General features: G+C 34.1%; 1 protein-coding gene across 1 annotated transcript in view; it reads left to right on the forward strand.

Moving 5' to 3' along the window:
- Window positions 1–12,834: 12,834 nt before the first annotated feature.
- The window catches only part of LOC114044482 (contactin-6-like), a 333,761-nt gene continuing 328,690 nt past the window's right edge, over window positions 12,835–17,905 (forward strand). The window contains 1 exon segment of the mRNA XM_027863984.1: window positions 12,835–12,953. Within this exon segment, the coding sequence (XP_027719785.1) occupies window positions 12,874–12,953 (80 nt within the window). The 5' untranslated portion in view covers window positions 12,835–12,873.

Below are 17,905 nucleotides of genomic sequence, written 5' to 3' on the forward strand. Positions count from 1 at the left end.
TGACTCCAGTAATATCACTTAATCTCTGTCTCAGTTTTCTCATCTGTAACATGCAAAAAACAATAACATTTACCTCCCAGGGCTGTTGTGAGGATCAAAAGAGATAACACATTTCAATACCCTTCAAAAATTCAAGTATTACATAAATTCCAGTTATCATTATTCTAGGCGCTGAATCTTTTATATGATGCATTTCCCCTTTCCCCGATTAATAGAATGTTACTAACTTATGTGGTTCAGCACATCTGTATTTAAGTTTTTTTCCCTTTAAAAAGCTCTGACATTCTAAATCTGTAACTGTATATAATTCAAGAACCTCTTAATTCCTGAGTTCATTACAGTCTTTAATATAGTACTTTGCATTTAATGGTTTATTAATTATTGTTTTATTGTTGTTCAGTTGTACCTAACACTGTGTGATCCTATTTGGGGTTTTCTTAGCATAGATACTGAAGTGGTTTGCAATTTCCTACTCTAGCTCTTTTTACAGATAAGTAAACTGAGGCAAAAGGTTACCTGATTTGCTCAGGGTCACAAAGCCAGTAAATATCTGAGATCAGATTTGAACTCAGGAAGATAAGTGCTCCTGACCCTAGGCCTGGCACCCTATGTGCTATGCTACCTCGCTTCAGTCAATTCAGTGAACAAATAAATAAAATTGTCTTTCTAACTCTACCTGTATCACTTACTCTCTCTCTCTGTGTCTTTATTTCTGGACCTCTGTTTCTGTGTCTCCTTTCTTCTTTGTCACTCTCTTGTCTTCTCTCTCTCTCTCTCTCTGTCTCTCTCTCTGTCTCTGTCTCTGTCTGTCTCTGTCTCTCTGTCTCTTTCTCTGTCTCTCTCTCTCTTTCTCTCTCTCTCCTGTTTTCTCCCTTTGTCTCTATCTTGGGTACTGTTTCTCTGTCTCTATCTCTGTCTCTCTTTTTCCCATACCACCTTCCAATGACTGACACTTTGCTAACATTGTTTTGGTGTGAAGAATCTCTTTACTTGTCTATAATTTACAGAGAGTTGCCTAGGGGAATTGATGACTTAAGATACTTATCTCTAGGTACATATGCAATATCCCACCAACACACACACACACACACACACACACACACACACACACACACACACTTTCTTCCTGTGTCAAGGTGGATTTGCTGAGAAGGGGAAGACCTATTACATCAACCTGAACAAAAGGATTGAGAATCTAGACCCAGGGGTGATATGTAACCTTGATTATCCAACCCTAGAAAAAATTAAGAGTCAACTGCACCATATAAGAGAAAACCCAGAAACAAGTCATTTGCCTGCTTGCTTACAAATTGAAGAAAGAACTAATATGATCCTTAGCTGATTATGGGCAAGAAGAAGTAGATTCTTATGTCTGTTAACTCTGCAAACCATCCCTGTCAGTTAATATTTAAATCAGCAAAAAGACAATGCAAGGTAATGAATAGAAAAATGTCATTTCCTTTCTCTGTTTCACTCTAATGACAGTAGACTGGTTTGGGATTTTAAAGTGACCAAGCATATAGGAGAAGAACATGCCATTTTCATAGGTGGGAAAGTTGTGGGTTTTTTTCCAAAAAGTAAGAAGCACATAGTTTATGTAAAAATGAATTTTTTTCATCAGCACTTTTCATTCTGATAAACAGAAAATAGACCATTTCCAAAAATCATGTTTTTCAAAGAGAAATAAAGGACATGTCAGTAGCCAACATTGTTTACAGTTACATGGAAATGAAGACAGAAGAAGACAAACATAAGCCCTGCCTCACAGAGAGTACCAGGGGAAAGGCAGGAAATTGCAAACAAGAAAATCCAATCTTGGCTAAAGGTAAGTTCTCAGAGAAAGGATTCAAAGATGTGGTTACCAAACATTATGAAAAATGTAAGCTGAGAAAATGTAATCAGACTAATTTCACAAAGGACACATCTTTGACAAATGTAGTAATTATTTTTTTTCAAAGGGACACAAGGCAGAAATGTTGCATGGAAAGGAAAAAAAAATGCATGATTCAACTCCTCAGCATGAAGGGTACATGCATAGAGTTTATTCTTGATTTTCATGGAAGACCACTTAGATGACATTTAACCATAGACTCACTAATTTAACCAAGCATTCTATAGAGATTTAACAAAACATTAAGCATGATGATGTCATGACAGGTTAGCCAACTGAGTTTTGACTTTGTGTTCTTATTTTGTGTACATGATTGTCAGTGTCTTTAAATAGCTCATAGTTGTATTATAACATACATATAATGTTTAGATTTTTACCCCAAGTGAGCACTTCTGTTCCCTCAATCTTGCCCAAAGATGCTTTCTCTAGTTTTGTTTTGTGGGTTTAATTTTAGCCATAAAAAGAATTCACCGTAACTACTGAATCAATACTATTTCAAGGAGAGATGATCACCTTTCAGAGTGCAGACGATAGCTAGACATACTGACTAAATGATCATAATAGACATTTATTTTGTCTGTTTTCCACCACAGATGATATGGGTCATTTGAGAAAGAATATACTTACTTACACTGAACATTTGAAGAAAAAAAAATTAAATGCAGAGACCTGTAATGAAATTGGGATCAAGGAGGGAGAGGGTACTGATATGTATTTTCTTCCCCTGCTCTAGTGATGGTTCAATTAAAAGAATATGTAAAATCTCAGGTTAAATTTCACCAGAGGAGATCAAAAGATTATGGAATTTATGAAAATGGATGTTTTTTTCTTATGATTTATGACATTTTGTGATATGTATGCCACTTAAAATGTCTCCTATAATTTCCTGGCAGGTTTAATGTTTTACCATCAAACTGCTAGGTCATCATAGATGTCAGGCTGGATTGAAATACTGCATAGCTCCAATCTTAGACCAAGTGGTGTATATGGCTTGTAATATCCCAGAAGTGTAAGTAATTCAAGTATAGTTATACTTTTTTCCATTAGAGTAGAAGAAGCATTTAAAAATGAAAAGTGTAATCTCAAATAGCTATGTTTCCATTAAATAAACAACAACAATTGTTGTCAAGTCCCTAATATAACTAGCTTAACTCCTTACTGTCCCTCTCCCTCCCTCAATTTGATGACTTTTTTTTTATAAAATAGTGGAAATCTAAGCTAAGTTGAATTTCCGTGATTTTGAGCTTACTACAATGTATATCTTGAGTATGGGTGATATGTCAGCTTATAACCATGTCAAGTGTACTTCTTTGAAATAATATTCAAATTTTATATATAACAAGCTTTTGTACTTATATAATCATATCAAAATAGATCATGGAACCATATCTATTGAGCTTGAAGGGACCTTAATGACTATTCAATTGAACTCTTTCCTTTTAGAAATGAGGAAACTGTTCCCAAATGTGGTTAAGGAATCTTAAAGCCATGGCAATAACCCTGGGCTTTGAGAAGAGATATCAGGAAAGTTAAAGTTTGGTAGGCCCTACCAAGTGTTCAGTATGGGACTGGTGATGATCTTGATGTCTCCTGGCTAAAGACCACAGCAGCCAACTTCAGAGTGTTTCATCAATACACTGATTACAGGTTAACATATTTTTTAACTTCAGGAATTATGTTTAAAATTTATCTAATAAGTTACAGAGGACTGGTTACCTCCAGTGATAAAAGGAGCACTGAATGAAATTACAGACTGTCAATATAATCAGAGATTGACAATTAAATCACAGATTGCTGAAACATTGATATCAAGTTTCCATCCTATCACCAGCCACTAGAACAAAGGCCAACAAATGAAGAATATTCATTTTTCCACCTTAGATTTAAATCATACTATACATGAGTTAAAATAATTTCCAATTGAAGTATGAAAAATGTTAATATTCCACTACTTTGGCCTGATTTTTTTTTGGTCATATGGAGGCAACCTTCTCAAGAATATGCTTTTGAATCTGGAGTAGCAGAAAAAAGAGTTAATTTGTTAATAACTGCCAGTGAATGAAAGTTTTCCATTCTCTCTTTAGGGTTTGCCCTAACATATTTTTTTCTTTTCTGGGATGCTATAGAATGAGTTTGGATATGACTATAGTAGTTACATTAGAAAATGGGGTGATTCACCTTACATTTTGGACATAGAATAGGATTCATGGGTTTGACAGCAGCAATTAGCTGACATTTAGTATAATTACTCATGCACATGCAATCAGAGTTCATGTCCTAAAATTTTTGGTCATGGACATCACATCTTTAAGATGTGGCAAATTCCTTTTTTCCTCTATCACTCCTCTATCCTCAGTTGCCTCACACCAACACAGTCAAGCCTATGAGTTCCAAGGCTCATCAATCTAGAGCTAAAAAACTTGCAACAGGCCATTTATTGCAATATGCTCATCTTACAGATGAGAAAACTTAGGCCCAGAGAGGTTAACAAAGGTGGCAAGTGCATGTCTCCTCTCTGGCTGCAAAGTGATTATGGCTCATTTGTAGTCATGGTAAAAGCAAGAATATCTCTGATAGGTCATCTAGCCCAAGTCCTGAATTTTAAAGATGAGTAAAGCAAGACCCAGCGAGTTTAAATGACTTGTCCTTCATAATACAAGTATGGATTAGAAAAACAGGGATACAAACACAGGTAAACTGTGTTTCCAAGATCCTAAGAGTAAACAATGGATATACAAGATAGTGATCCCTCTGTCTCCTTTAGGACAAACAAAATTGTTCTAGGCTTTAGAAAAAGGGGGAAGTCCAGTCATTTTAAGTTACAGAGGACTGATTACCTCCAGTGATGAAAGGACCACTGCAAATCTTTTAGCTCTAGATTGACAAGCCTTGGAACTCATAGGCTTGACTGTGTTGGTGTGAGGCAACTGAGGATAGAGGAGTGATAGAGAAAAAAAGGAATTTGCCACATCTTAAAGATGTTACGTCCATGACCAAAAGTTTTAGGACATGAACTCTGATTGCACGTGCATGAGTAATAATACTAAATGTCAGCTAACCGCTGCTGTCAAACCCATGAAGCCTATTCTATGTCCAAAATGTAAGGTGAATCACCCCATTTTATATATATATATATATATATATATATATATATATGTGTGTGTGTGTGTGTGTGTGTATGTATATGTATATGTATATATTTATATATATGTATGTATATATACATATATACACATACACAGACATATATATATAAATAAATTGATGTAAGACCAATGATACATATATTTATAATGCTCTCCATGATAGACGGTTTTTGTATCCCTATCTTTATCTCTTTGTATTTTTTAGTATTTTATTAATTTTCCTTTTTACTATCTCTATCATGACTCACTAATTCACCGCTAATTGATGCTCTACCTGAGATGACACAAACACACATATGCACAAATATATAAGCACAAACACACTTATTATAATGATGATCACACTTCCCAACTCAAATTGGAGAAGTGATAGATTAGAGGTACAGTTACATATGTATTTTCAGTATTTGTGAGTATGCTGATTATGAATATCCATAAACACAGATGCATGCATGTAAATATACATATTTATATGAAGTTTGCATGTAAGTATATTTATGCATATGTGGATACATATGTTTATGCATATGTTTACAGGTTTTTATTAGTGTTCGGGTATGTATGTGTGTCTATGTGATAAATGTATGTATATGCATGTGTATATGCACACCTATGCATGTATGCATATATCATATATATCCCAAACCAAAACTTACACACAAACAGAAATATGCAGAATTTTAGCAAAAACATATGTATTTATATAGTAGATACCCACAAACATGTATCTAAATATTTATTGCATACATATATGTATCTGTGGCAAACACACATTTATTTTACTATGGGAGTGTGCATATACCTATATATGTTTACATATGTATAATATTTATATATGTATATGTGCATTTCATAGTGTTCTGTAGTTATAGGTACTTAATATATTCTTGGAAAATTGATTTCCTGGATTTTCCTCTGCTGTTTAGGAGAGAAGGTTATTTTGCTTGTATACAATTAGTCCCAATTCTTTAGGGAAAAAATATATAGTCCCTAGAGGGAGAAAAGATTAGTTCCAATCTGGTTCAAATAAAAACTCTTATAAAACCATCCACTTATTTCTCTTTTCTCTAATTTTGTGATCTCATCAAGCAACCATCTGTAAATTGATTTCTGAGTGTGCCTATCAACTCAAGAACTCAAGGGAAGGGATACGCTTTGCATCCAGCAAGTTGTGATTCCCAGGCTCAGCGTATCTCCTTCCTACTACAAAAAAGAGTTCTAGTAAAATCACACATTCCAATCATACTTGAAGAAAATGGCAATCCCTCTGTCTATTTTTTTTCTAATTTATCCTGTACATAGCTTGTTTTTATATAGTTGTTTGCATTGATCTCCCTCATTACACAGTGAGATCGTTGAGAATAGAAATTTTTGTCTTTCTTTATATCCCCAGTGTAGGATTGGAAGTAGATAGAATTTTACTCTTGTTCAAACTAGGTGCCTACCAAAAAAGATACTTAAAGGTAATATATCTAACAGGGATATATAAATAAAATTAAGTGGTTCATAAACTTTTTTGTATGCATAGCATATATAAATAAGATGATGTACATTTTTCAGGTCAGTTTTTCAAAAGAATAACGAGTTGTTACAAAATTTCATTATTTTAGTTGAATATCACACCTAAAATTGCATTCCAGAAGGTTAGAAATTGAGACACTGATAATCAAGGGTAAATCTTTTATAGATAAGAGAACTGAATTATTTATTTATTTTTTGGTGAGGGCAATTGCGGTTAAGTGACTTGCCCATAGTCACACAGTTAGTGAGTGTTATGTGTCTGAGGCTGTATTTGAACTCAGGTCCTCCTGACTCCAGGGCCCATGCTCTATCCACTGCACCACCTAACTGCCCTTGAGAGAACTGAATTCCAGAGCAATTGGGTACCTTACCAAACAACTTTTTAGTGGTAGAATTTTCCCTGGAACCCATCTTTAATGCATTATTCTTTCTACATTATCATGTGTTTTCAAATGATATTTTATCTCTATTTGGATAAAAACAGTTTAATTTAATACACAGCTTTTAATTTCTGTCTATATTTTCCATTGCCAAGAGTATAGTAGTTGAAAGTCAATAGGAAAATCAAAGCTTTTGGCTGACTGGGAATCAAGTTGTCCATATATTTTTTTTTTTGAAAGCCAAGTTCCATTCAAGATCAATGTAAACAAATAAATGGCAGACACTGTTGAATTCCTATAATTCTATCATGTACCTGTCTATTGCACCTTTTACTGTTTGGAGTTCTTTAACACCTAGTCCCATTTTTGGTGCATAAAAACAAATATAGTTGCTGGTTAATTATGTGTGCTTTCAGTTATGGATATTTAAGAGTGTATCAGATTTGGCTTCAGTAAGAAGGGAAATAATTATTTTCTTTAATCTTTCCTACTCCTCACTTTTGAACTCCCTCTAAAGTGGAAGTAGACTCTATGTAATTTACACTAAATATAGGTGTTTAGTGGAGTGTGCTATTGTACATATTATTTTGTTATTTGATAGAGGCTGATTAGATCATTCCCTTGATAGATAGTAAGGGACAAAGCATACAAGGTGAAACTTCAAAAATAATTGATTAGTATTTCTAAGTATGAATACTATTCCAGTGTAATTCTATTATTTTCTATGTTAAGTCTTAAATGAATGAATGAAAACAATTTGCTAATTACCTAAAATGTGCTACTCATTGTTCTAGGTTCTGGGGATACACATCAAAAATGATTTGGTCCCTTTCCTGAAAGAGCTTTCATTTTAATCATGGGAAACAACCCATATCAGAGAGTGTAGCCAAGGCAAGAATTTTGGTCTGGGAATTTACAGAAATGCTATGTGGGGTCTCATGGCAATTTATTGCACACTCTTTCCAAAGGCAGAAATAATATAGATTTGACTACTCTTTCCACAGTAGGAGGCTGAAAATGGCGTACCCCTATAATGGCAAGGTAGATATCTATCAGTAGATAGATACGAAGCATGGTCTTAGAACAGATGGATTTGGCAAATAAGTGATTTTGCCTTAATTTACTCAGAAATAGGACTATTACTTCCTCCCTCTCCCTTTTCTCTCTCCCCTCTTTCCTTCTTTCAGGTAGCCACCTCTTAATACAATGTAACTTTACTATCTTTTTGTGTTCCTTTCTCCCCCTCCCCCATCTCATATATCCATAGAGTACGGGACTACTCTGGGGTCTTTTATTTATGTATTTTTAGTTTTCAACATTCACTTCCATAACATTTTGAGTTCTAAATTTTTCCCCTCTCTCTCCTCCCCCCTCCCTAAGATGGTGTGCAATCTGATATAGGCTATTCATATACATTCATCTTAAACATATTTTCACATTAGTCATTTTGTAAAGAAGAATTAGAACCAATGGGAGAAACCACAAGAAAGAATAAATAACAACAACAAAAAGAGCAAATAGTATGCTTCAATCTGCATTCAGACTCCATAGTTTTGTTTTGTTTTGTTTTGTTTTTCCTGGATGTGGATGACTGCTAGGGGTGCAAATTGTCATCTATTTCAAACCCAACCCCTTCCCATTTTATAGATGGAGTAACTAAAGTCCAAAAATGTTAAACGATTTGGCCAAGATTACAATTCTAATAAGTGGTATGTTTAGGACTTGAATTCAGATTTCCTGATGTCAAATCCAGTATAATTTTCAAGATAATGTATGTTCTGCAAGTCTTTTAGTCTATTCATAAAAATACTTATCAAAAGAATGTCTACATAGTTAATAATTTACCAAAAAATTTCCAGTGCAAGAGAAACAGTATTGGAATAGAATTTCCATCTGTGAGTACAGATGGCAAACTTACATGTGCTCAATGCACCATTTTTGGTGCCGTAAAAAATAAATCCAAATATAAACCAAGATCTTCCAGAAACTACTAAATAATCTATGCTATGTCTCCAGAATCTTTTTTTTTTCCCTTCAGGAGTAGAGTAACAGTCAAAAGAACCTTGAAAAGAGCAGAATATTGAAAGGATCTGAGGACCATACCATTATCTTTCTTCAGTCTTTCCATATCTTTGTCTCTTATCCTCTGTTCTTTTCCCTTCCCCAATGCCAATTTCTTGAGCCTAATTTAAAATCAAAGAACTAAACACTGGTTTCTGTGTGTGTGATAATGTGACGTTATTGCAGGTTTCATATGCCTAGCATTATAGAATGTCCCTCATACCTTCTTATTCATATAGATTAGAGGTACAATATGTTGTCATCAGTATGCACCACAATATAAACTGCTAACACCAAATACTGATGGCAGGTTGGAACACTAACTATTTACATGGCACATCTGCTGTTCTCTTGACTTTTTCTTCTCTCCCCACATATTGTCCATATAGTGAAGTGAATGTATCCATTTAGATTTGAACCAAAGTTATGATGATATTAACAACTAACATTCACATAATGCCTTGTTTCGCAAGAAGCTTTACATGGCATCTCATTTGATCATTTCAACAACTCTGTGAGATAGCTGCAATTAAAATTAATAGATGAAATTAATATGCAATTACTACTTCACATTTAACTGCTTAGGAAACTGAGACTTAGAGATGCTGAGTGACTTCTTCAGGGCTACATAGCTAATAAGCATCTGAGGTGGGATCGGGCTCCAGTGTTCCAGTAACTCCACATGGGGTCATAATACACAGTTAAAGAAATGATGAATAGGCAACCATAGAACCAAGTATAAGACAATAGAGTTTGGAGACGAATTCAAGTGCTAGGGTACAAAAGAGTAGATTCAAAAGGGAGGTTTTCTCAGAGGGACGATAGAAAATGATAGGGAGAGAGCAAGAGGAGACTACATCCAGAATGGAGTTGAGTATCAGGCTTGGACGATTTCTTTGAGAATCCTTCTGTACTGAGGTCAGTCATGGTCAAATATCTGTTCTGGTTGTGATACAAAAAAAGATCACATAGATGTTTTGCAAAGAAATGCTGTCCAAAGTAGAATGAACCGATTGCAGACCTGCTCCTAAATTGGTAGGGTTACATTCTAGTTGTTTGAAAGTGAGGATTTTATGATGATCTCATGACATTTGGATAAAGAGGATGAAAGGTCACTGAATATTCCTCATCTGTAAAATGGGAATAATAAAAGCACATACCTCCCAGGGTTGATGTGAAGATCAAGTGAGATAATACCTATAAAGTGCTTACCACAGTGCCTGGCACAAAGTTGGTGCTTAATAAATTTTTGTTAAAAAATATTTTGGTTCCAAATCCTGCACTCTTGTTACACACTCTACTACCTAGATGCCTCTGGATAACTTACAACTCAAAGAATACATGCAAGGGCTTATCAATAAAAAACTGAACAAGGCACATGCCCATGTACCAATTGACTGTGGTGGTCACAGTGAACTCAAGTAAAGAACAGAAACTAAAAGAGAAGGTGAAGAGGAAGAGAAAATTAAAATGAGTGAAAAGGGAATTAAAATTTCATTGGCCTCTGATAAACTTTCCAAAGAGGGCTTCAAAATCTGAACAACCAACCAAGGAGTACTGGAATGAACAAGAATTCTAGGGAACCTCTGATGTACTTATAAGTTATGCAGATCTAATTAGGCCAGGCCAAAGGGTTCAGGTGAAAAATTATGTAAGTTAAATTGTGGTTTTGAGAAACCCACAGATGCTTGGAAAGGGGAGATGGGGACTTTGTAAGGATTGACACAAAAGACTATAATAACCTGGCAAGGTTGTGGGAAAGTTAGACAATTTTCCTGTACTTAACTGGGGATCTTGGCACCTCTCTCAAGCAAATGATTACTTGGAAAGCTTTTGTGATTCTGTGACGGATCTATGTGTATTCATGAAAGTCTTTCTGGACACATAGCTGAATGCAAACTTACACATATACGCATATCTATCTATCTATAGTAGATAGATAATCTGACAAAATGTGGGGCCTTTATTTAGTGATGGTAAAGTGGGATAAATTGAGAGTAATTAGAAAATTGGCTTGGCCCTTGAAGTTTTAAGGGACATTTCTTATTGTGTGTGTGTGTGTGTGTGTGTGTGTGTGTGTGCAATGTAGAAACTTTCATTGAGCAAGAAGTTGGGGACTGCAGAATGTGCTTACTATAAATTGTTTTTCCTATTTAAGTTTTAATATGTAATCAGATAAAACTACATAAAGGAGCCCTAGAAACACCATTGATTCTCTCCTGAAGATAACAGTTTAACATCCTACTATGCCAATAAAATGATAAGTATCATGAGGAACAATTATGGAAAGCAAGCACTAAATATTACCTAGCTTTTGAATAAAGTAATATATCACATTTTTATTTGTAAATCTATGCACAATTCTGGTCAGCACATATTGAGGGCAGTTTTAGTGGTAATAACTGGGTTGTGAGGTCCTTGAGAACAAAAAAGTTGCCACTTCATCTCTGTTTCTTTGAGGGCAACTAACAAATGCCATTTACATAGTAGGAATTCAATACATATTTATGTAATGAATAGGAAAGTAAATTAATTAATGGACTAATGGGTTATTATGAGGTGTTGTGAGACTCAAGTGACTAATAAAATGTAAGGTACTTTAAAACTTAAACGAGACATAAAAATGCCTGTAATTGTTATTATTGTTGTTGTTATTAATTATTTGTTGTTGTTAGCCTCTAGTTGCCAGATTTCCAGCGTAGTGATGATTTCATTCTCTGAGCCTTCTACTAAGCTCTTGCAAACTAAAGCAATGTTTATAGAACAATATATGCAGTGATGATAAATGATTAATAACTAGTCTCTCCAAAAAAAGATACCAACACATTTTTAAGTTAAATCTGTACTATTAACACTTTCTTCTGCAGAGCTAATCAATGGACCAATAAATCAAGCTTAATTTGTAACAACTGTTGATTGCTGAGGTGTAAAACCTGACTCAAACTTTCAAGCTCAAGTGAGAGCTGGGTCCAACACAGTGACCCCAGGTAGGCTGCCTTTCTTTGTCCTTAGGTGGCCAGGAAGAGGAGTCAACAATAAGGAGACTGGAATCTTAGCCTTCCAGTACAATCAAGTCTGGAAACAATTTCCTTGTCTTTTAGGGAAAGAAATAACCTAACCTATATCACAGAAGACCCTGGGAAATATTCTTCCTACTATGCCGTATAAGAGAAAAGAAAATAAATAAGGCCTCTTTTGAATCAACAAAGTGAGGCTGAGAAATAATGTTCAACATAATGGTATAGTTTGGGGGCACCAGAATGTATTCACTAAATTCTAGAATACTGAAATGAACTTTCCTCACTAAGGATGGAAGAGGAAATAAAAGGAAGTACTAATTCACTCAATGGACAGAAAAGGGAACAAATCATGGCTAAAATAAGTGCTGTAGACTGCAAAAGGAAATGGATTTTAAGTAGTAGTTGGAAAAATTTTCATGTACAGTAAAGTCTCAGAGGGTTATAAACAGAAGAAACTATACCTGGGATTAATGTCAGAAATAAAATTATACGAGAGTCCTCCATGACACATTCTTTAACATCACTGTCAGAACATCGGTTCCTGAAATCTGAAGAGAATCTAATAGGAATTAAATTCATCCCACAATGGAGGTGTGATGATACTTATGCTTTCATTTTGTTTAATTTATGGATACAATTAAATATAGATGCTCATCATGAGAAAATATGTCAATATATTATACTACACACGTATGTGTTACTTGTATAGATACTAGACTGAACGTTCTTTAAGTGGCATTCAAAAGTAAAAGGTCATTTTTTTTCACAATAAATATTTCATTGGCTTTTTTTCTTTCATTTTTACAGACAATGGTGTTCTCCAGGGCCCTAATTTCACCCAAGAGCCACAGGACATGATATATTCTTTGAATGTTGAGAATTCTGAAGTCATCTTGAGTTGTGCAGCCAATGGCTATCCAGTACCAGATTACAGGTGAAGTTCAAGTCTTTGTGATAGTCAGTGACAGCTTTTCTGCCTGAACTTGATCATCCAAGAAGGACCTAATGTAAAGCTTCATACCCTCTTATTCATGCTAGGCAAATAAGATAGAGACCTTATTTCATTTCAGTTTTTACCTTGGGAATCATGAAAGAAAGTTTTAGTTTTTTTTTTTCCAAATATTTATTTGTAAGGTAGAAATATAACTGTACTGGGAAAATTTTACTAATCTTTAAATAGCTCATAATATGTCCATGAGTGCTGATGTGGTATACATAGGTCCCAAGAACTCTAATAATATTGCATTATGGGGGATTTAAAAGTATTTTAGGAAGGAAACCATTCTTATTCTTACCACTCTGCCTAAACATCAATGCATAAATTGAATTATTCCACCTAACATCATAAAACTGTTGATATATTGATAAGAATTAGTGGTAGAAGTATGGAAGAACTGTTTCTACCTTCTGAAGGCAGAGCATCTCTGGATTCCCATTGCTTGTCTGTTCTCTCAAATATTTTTTTTTTGGTTGTGAATTTACTTGAGACATGTTATAGTGCATAAAGACCAGGCCTATAAAGACACTATAAATTATGAAGCCAGGTGGGTGAAGGTAATGGTAGAAGGGAGGTAGGACCTGCCCCAACTCTTTTTATGTATTGAGAAAATATTACTTCAAAATGCTTGAAGAATTATCAGAACCTTGAATTTAAAAAAAAAATTTTAGTTTCCTCACTAGAAAGAAACTAAAATATGAATGTGATAATGATTTTGAAGAAAAAATATACACTATTTCTTTCTCCATAAAGGAATGTTTGGCTTGAATAAAAAGCCATAATTTTTTGATAATAAGGGAAGATATCATCACTTTTAAAATCCCTCTGCATCTGGGATTGAAGTAAAGATTCTTCTATGTCTTAATTTCCAAATAAAACTAACCTCTATGGCTCCATCATTAAAATTATTCTAAGAAATAGTAATATCAAAAAATGAGAAAACTGACCCAAAATCTATTGAAATCTAAAATGATAAAAACCTAAAAACATTTGAACAACAATAGCAACAAAACAACAAAAAGGGCTTCCAGATGATGTATCTTAGCACTCACATGTGAGGATTCATCCAAATCTTTCTCAATTTCTGCCTGTCATAGTATAACCTATTCTAACTTTCTTTTTGTATTAAACTCAGCTACAATGATTTTTTTTTTATTTTTATGGTAAGGAAACAGGACTTTAAAAGAGAATGAAATACAGGTTTTTAAAAGATAATTCTACTGAAGGAATTCTGAAACAATTCTCTCCTTGTCTCTTAAGAATAAATCATAGAAAACTACTTAAATGTATGGTGTAGTACAGAAAAGAGGAAATCATAAATTGCCTGAATTTTACCCAATAAGAATGTTTATATCAGCAGTTTGAAAAATTTCCATTTAATCCAGGTTATAACATCTGAATGAGAAATACCAAGTGAGATTATAAAAGGGTTAGAAGAAAAATAGTAATAACAATGATGATGATGATGATGATGATGGTGATAAATGACTTTTGCATAGCATTTTAAAGTTTTCAAAATATTACCATATGTTATTTGATGCTTATAACAACTCTGTGATGTAGGCACTTTTATTATCTCCATTTTATGTATTAGAAAACTGAGACTGAAAGATTCTTAAAATCTGGCCACATACTCAGATTTATATAATCCAGCCAATAGCTTACTAATATTCAGACTACTTAAGAGTCTGCCCAATATGACGGATGTTGTCTTTGACTGAAAGAACAAATAAACAAACAAACTGAGAATGAGGGAGATTAAGTGACCTTGCACAAGGTCATGCATCATTTAAGTGTCTGAAGCAAGACAACACTCATTTCTTCCTGACTCCAAGTATAACACTCTACTTGGAATATTACCTGGCTTCAGATGGAGAGACAATTTCTTTTTTTTTTACTGGAAAATTAAAGGTTTCTTTTTGTAACAATACTGAATGAGTTTAATGTTCTGAGTCTCATTTGAGTATTTCTTTTAATACACCCTGAGAATGTGTTCACAGAAATGTAGTTTAGTCTCAGGTGCAACACCAATAGAAGGTTTCACCCTTATAAAGGATGCTGGACTTGTTCCTTTTTGACTTCTCTGTTTTTATCTCTGTAAAAAGGGAGAAAGGAAGGTAGACTAGAAGAGGTCCTTAATCCTTTCCAACTCTGACATTCTTTGGTTCTTCAATTTGGCAAACCTAGACATCATCTTTTTTTTTTCTTTCATTTTTTAACATTTTCAGTTCTAAATTTTCTTCCTCCCTTGCTCACCTTCCTCCTTCCTGAAGTAGTAGGTATTTTGATATAGGCTATATATGTGCAATCATGCAAAACATATTTCCATATTAGTTATGTTGTAAAAGAAGTCAGAGACCAAAAGAAAAAAACACAAAAAAAGTGAAAAACAGTATGCTCTTATCTGCATTCAGATTGTATCAGTTCTTTTTCTAGATGTGGATAGCATTTTTTATCATGTGTTCATTGGAATTGTCTTGGATCATTGTATTGCTGAGAATTGCTAAGCAATTCACAGTTGATCATCATACAGTATTGTTGTTACTGTGTACAATGTTCTCCTGGTTTTGTTCACTTCACTTTGCATCATTTTATATTGGTCTTTCTAGGTTTTTCTGAAATCATCCTGCTTGTCATTTCTTATGGCACAATAGTATTCCATTACAGTCATATGCCACAACTTGTTCAGCCATTTTCCAATGGGTAGGCATCGCTTCAATTTCCAATTCTTTGCCACTACAAAAAGAGCTGCTATGAGTATTTACATAGGATAAATAGATCCTCTCCTCTCCCCCTGCCTTTTTAAAAATCTTTGGAATACAGACCTAGTATTGGTATTGCTGGATCAAATCCTTTGGCCATAGTTCCAAATGGCTCTCCAGAATGGTTGGATCAGTTCACAACTCCATCAATAGTGCATTAGTGTCTCAATTTTTCTACATCCTCTCCAACATTTATTTTTATCCCTTTTCTGTCATATTAGCCAATGTGACAGGTGTGAGTTGGAACCTCAGAGTTGTTTTAATGTGTTCTTTCTCTAATCAATAGTGATTTAGAGCATTTTTTTCATGTGACCATAGATGTCTTTGATTTCTTCATCTCACAACTGGCCTGTTGATATCCTTTGACCTTTTATCAATTGGAGAATGACTTGCATTTTTATAAATTTGGCTCAGTTCTCTGTATATTTGAGAAATGAGGCCTTTATCAGAGTCACTTGCTGTAAAGATTGTTTCCCAGGTTTCTGCTTTCCTTCTAATTTTGGTTGCATTGGTTGTGTTTGTGCAAAACCTTTTAAATTTAATATAATCAAAATTATCCATTTTGTATTTCATAATGTTCTCTATCCCTTGTTTGGTTATAAATTCTTCTCTTCTCTGTAGATCTGACAGGTAAACTTTTCCTTACTCACCTAATTTGCTTATGGTATCAACCTTTATATTTAAATCATGTACTCATTTTAACTTTATCTTGGCATATGGTTTGAGATGTTGGTCATATTTTTTTTATTATTACTTGTGGATTTATTTTTTCACTTTGAATGAGTCAAAGTTGACTCATTTCTTTTAGACCAAAAAAGAAAAATCATAGTTTGTAGTATATGAAAGAATAAAGATATCTTATATCAAATGAGAACTTTGCTTTAATACCTGAGGATTTTTTAGCTTGTAAATGAAGAAAGTTATTGAACTGCTAGTTATTGTATTAAGTTGGAATATAGTCTTCATTACAGATAGTCTGTGTATAGTTTCTGCATTACAAATTCTGGAATTTTGCAATGGAATATTTGAAGTTAAGTCACTTGATTTTATAATATTCATCATAGTGGATTATTCTATTTTTTATTTTTATTTATTTTTATTTTTTATTTTATTTTTTAGGGAAATTTTTATTTATTTTTTTGTTTTCAACATTTACTTCCACAAGATTTTGAGTTCCAAATTTTCACCCCATCTCACACCTCACCCCACCCCAAGATGGCATGCATTCTGAATACCCCTTCCCCCCATCTGCCTTCACTTCTATATCTCCCCCTCTTCTCTTATCCCCTTCCCCTTCAATTTTCCTGTAGGGCAGGATGGATTTCTATACCCCATTTCCTGTATTTTTTATTTTCCAGTTGCATGTGAAAACATTTTTTTAAACATGTGTTTTTAAAACTTTGGGTTTCAAATTTTCTCCCTTCCTCCCTCCCCACCCACCCTCATTGAAAAGGCAAGCAACTCAATATAGGCTATACATGTGCAGTTATGCAAAACACTTCCATAGTAGACATGCTGTGAAAAACTAACTCTATTTCCCTTAATCCTATCCTGCCCTACCATTATTCTATTCTTTCTTTTGACCCTGTCCCTCCTCAGAAGTATTTGCTTCTGATTACCCCCTTTCCCAATCTGCCCTCCTCTCTATCATCCCCCTACTCTCTTCTCCCCTTCCCACCCCAATTTTCCTGTAGGGTAAGACAGATTTCCATACCCAATTGAGCGTGTATGTTATTCCCTCCTCAAGTCAAATCCTATGAGAATAAGATTCACTCATTCATTCTCACCTTCCCCCATTTCCCCTCCACTGTAAGAGCCTTTATTTTCTGTTTTTTTTTTGTTAGATAATTTACCCCATTCTACCTCTCCCTTTCTCCTTTTCCTGGTATAATCCTCTCTCACCCCCTTAATTTTATTCCCCAGATATGACCCCTTCATTTTCAACTCACCCTGTGCCCTCTATCTATCTATCTATCTATCTATCTATCTATCTATATCTATATATCTATAGCTATATATACATATCTATCTATCTATCTAGCTAGCTAGCTATATCTATATATATATCTATATATCTATATCTATATCTATATCTATATCTATATCTATATCTATATCTATATCTAT

This window comes from Vombatus ursinus, unplaced genomic scaffold, assembly GCF_900497805.2.
Source record: "Vombatus ursinus unplaced genomic scaffold, bare-nosed wombat genome assembly UNPS02014773.1, whole genome shotgun sequence".
Lineage (NCBI taxonomy): Eukaryota > Metazoa > Chordata > Mammalia > Diprotodontia > Vombatidae > Vombatus > Vombatus ursinus.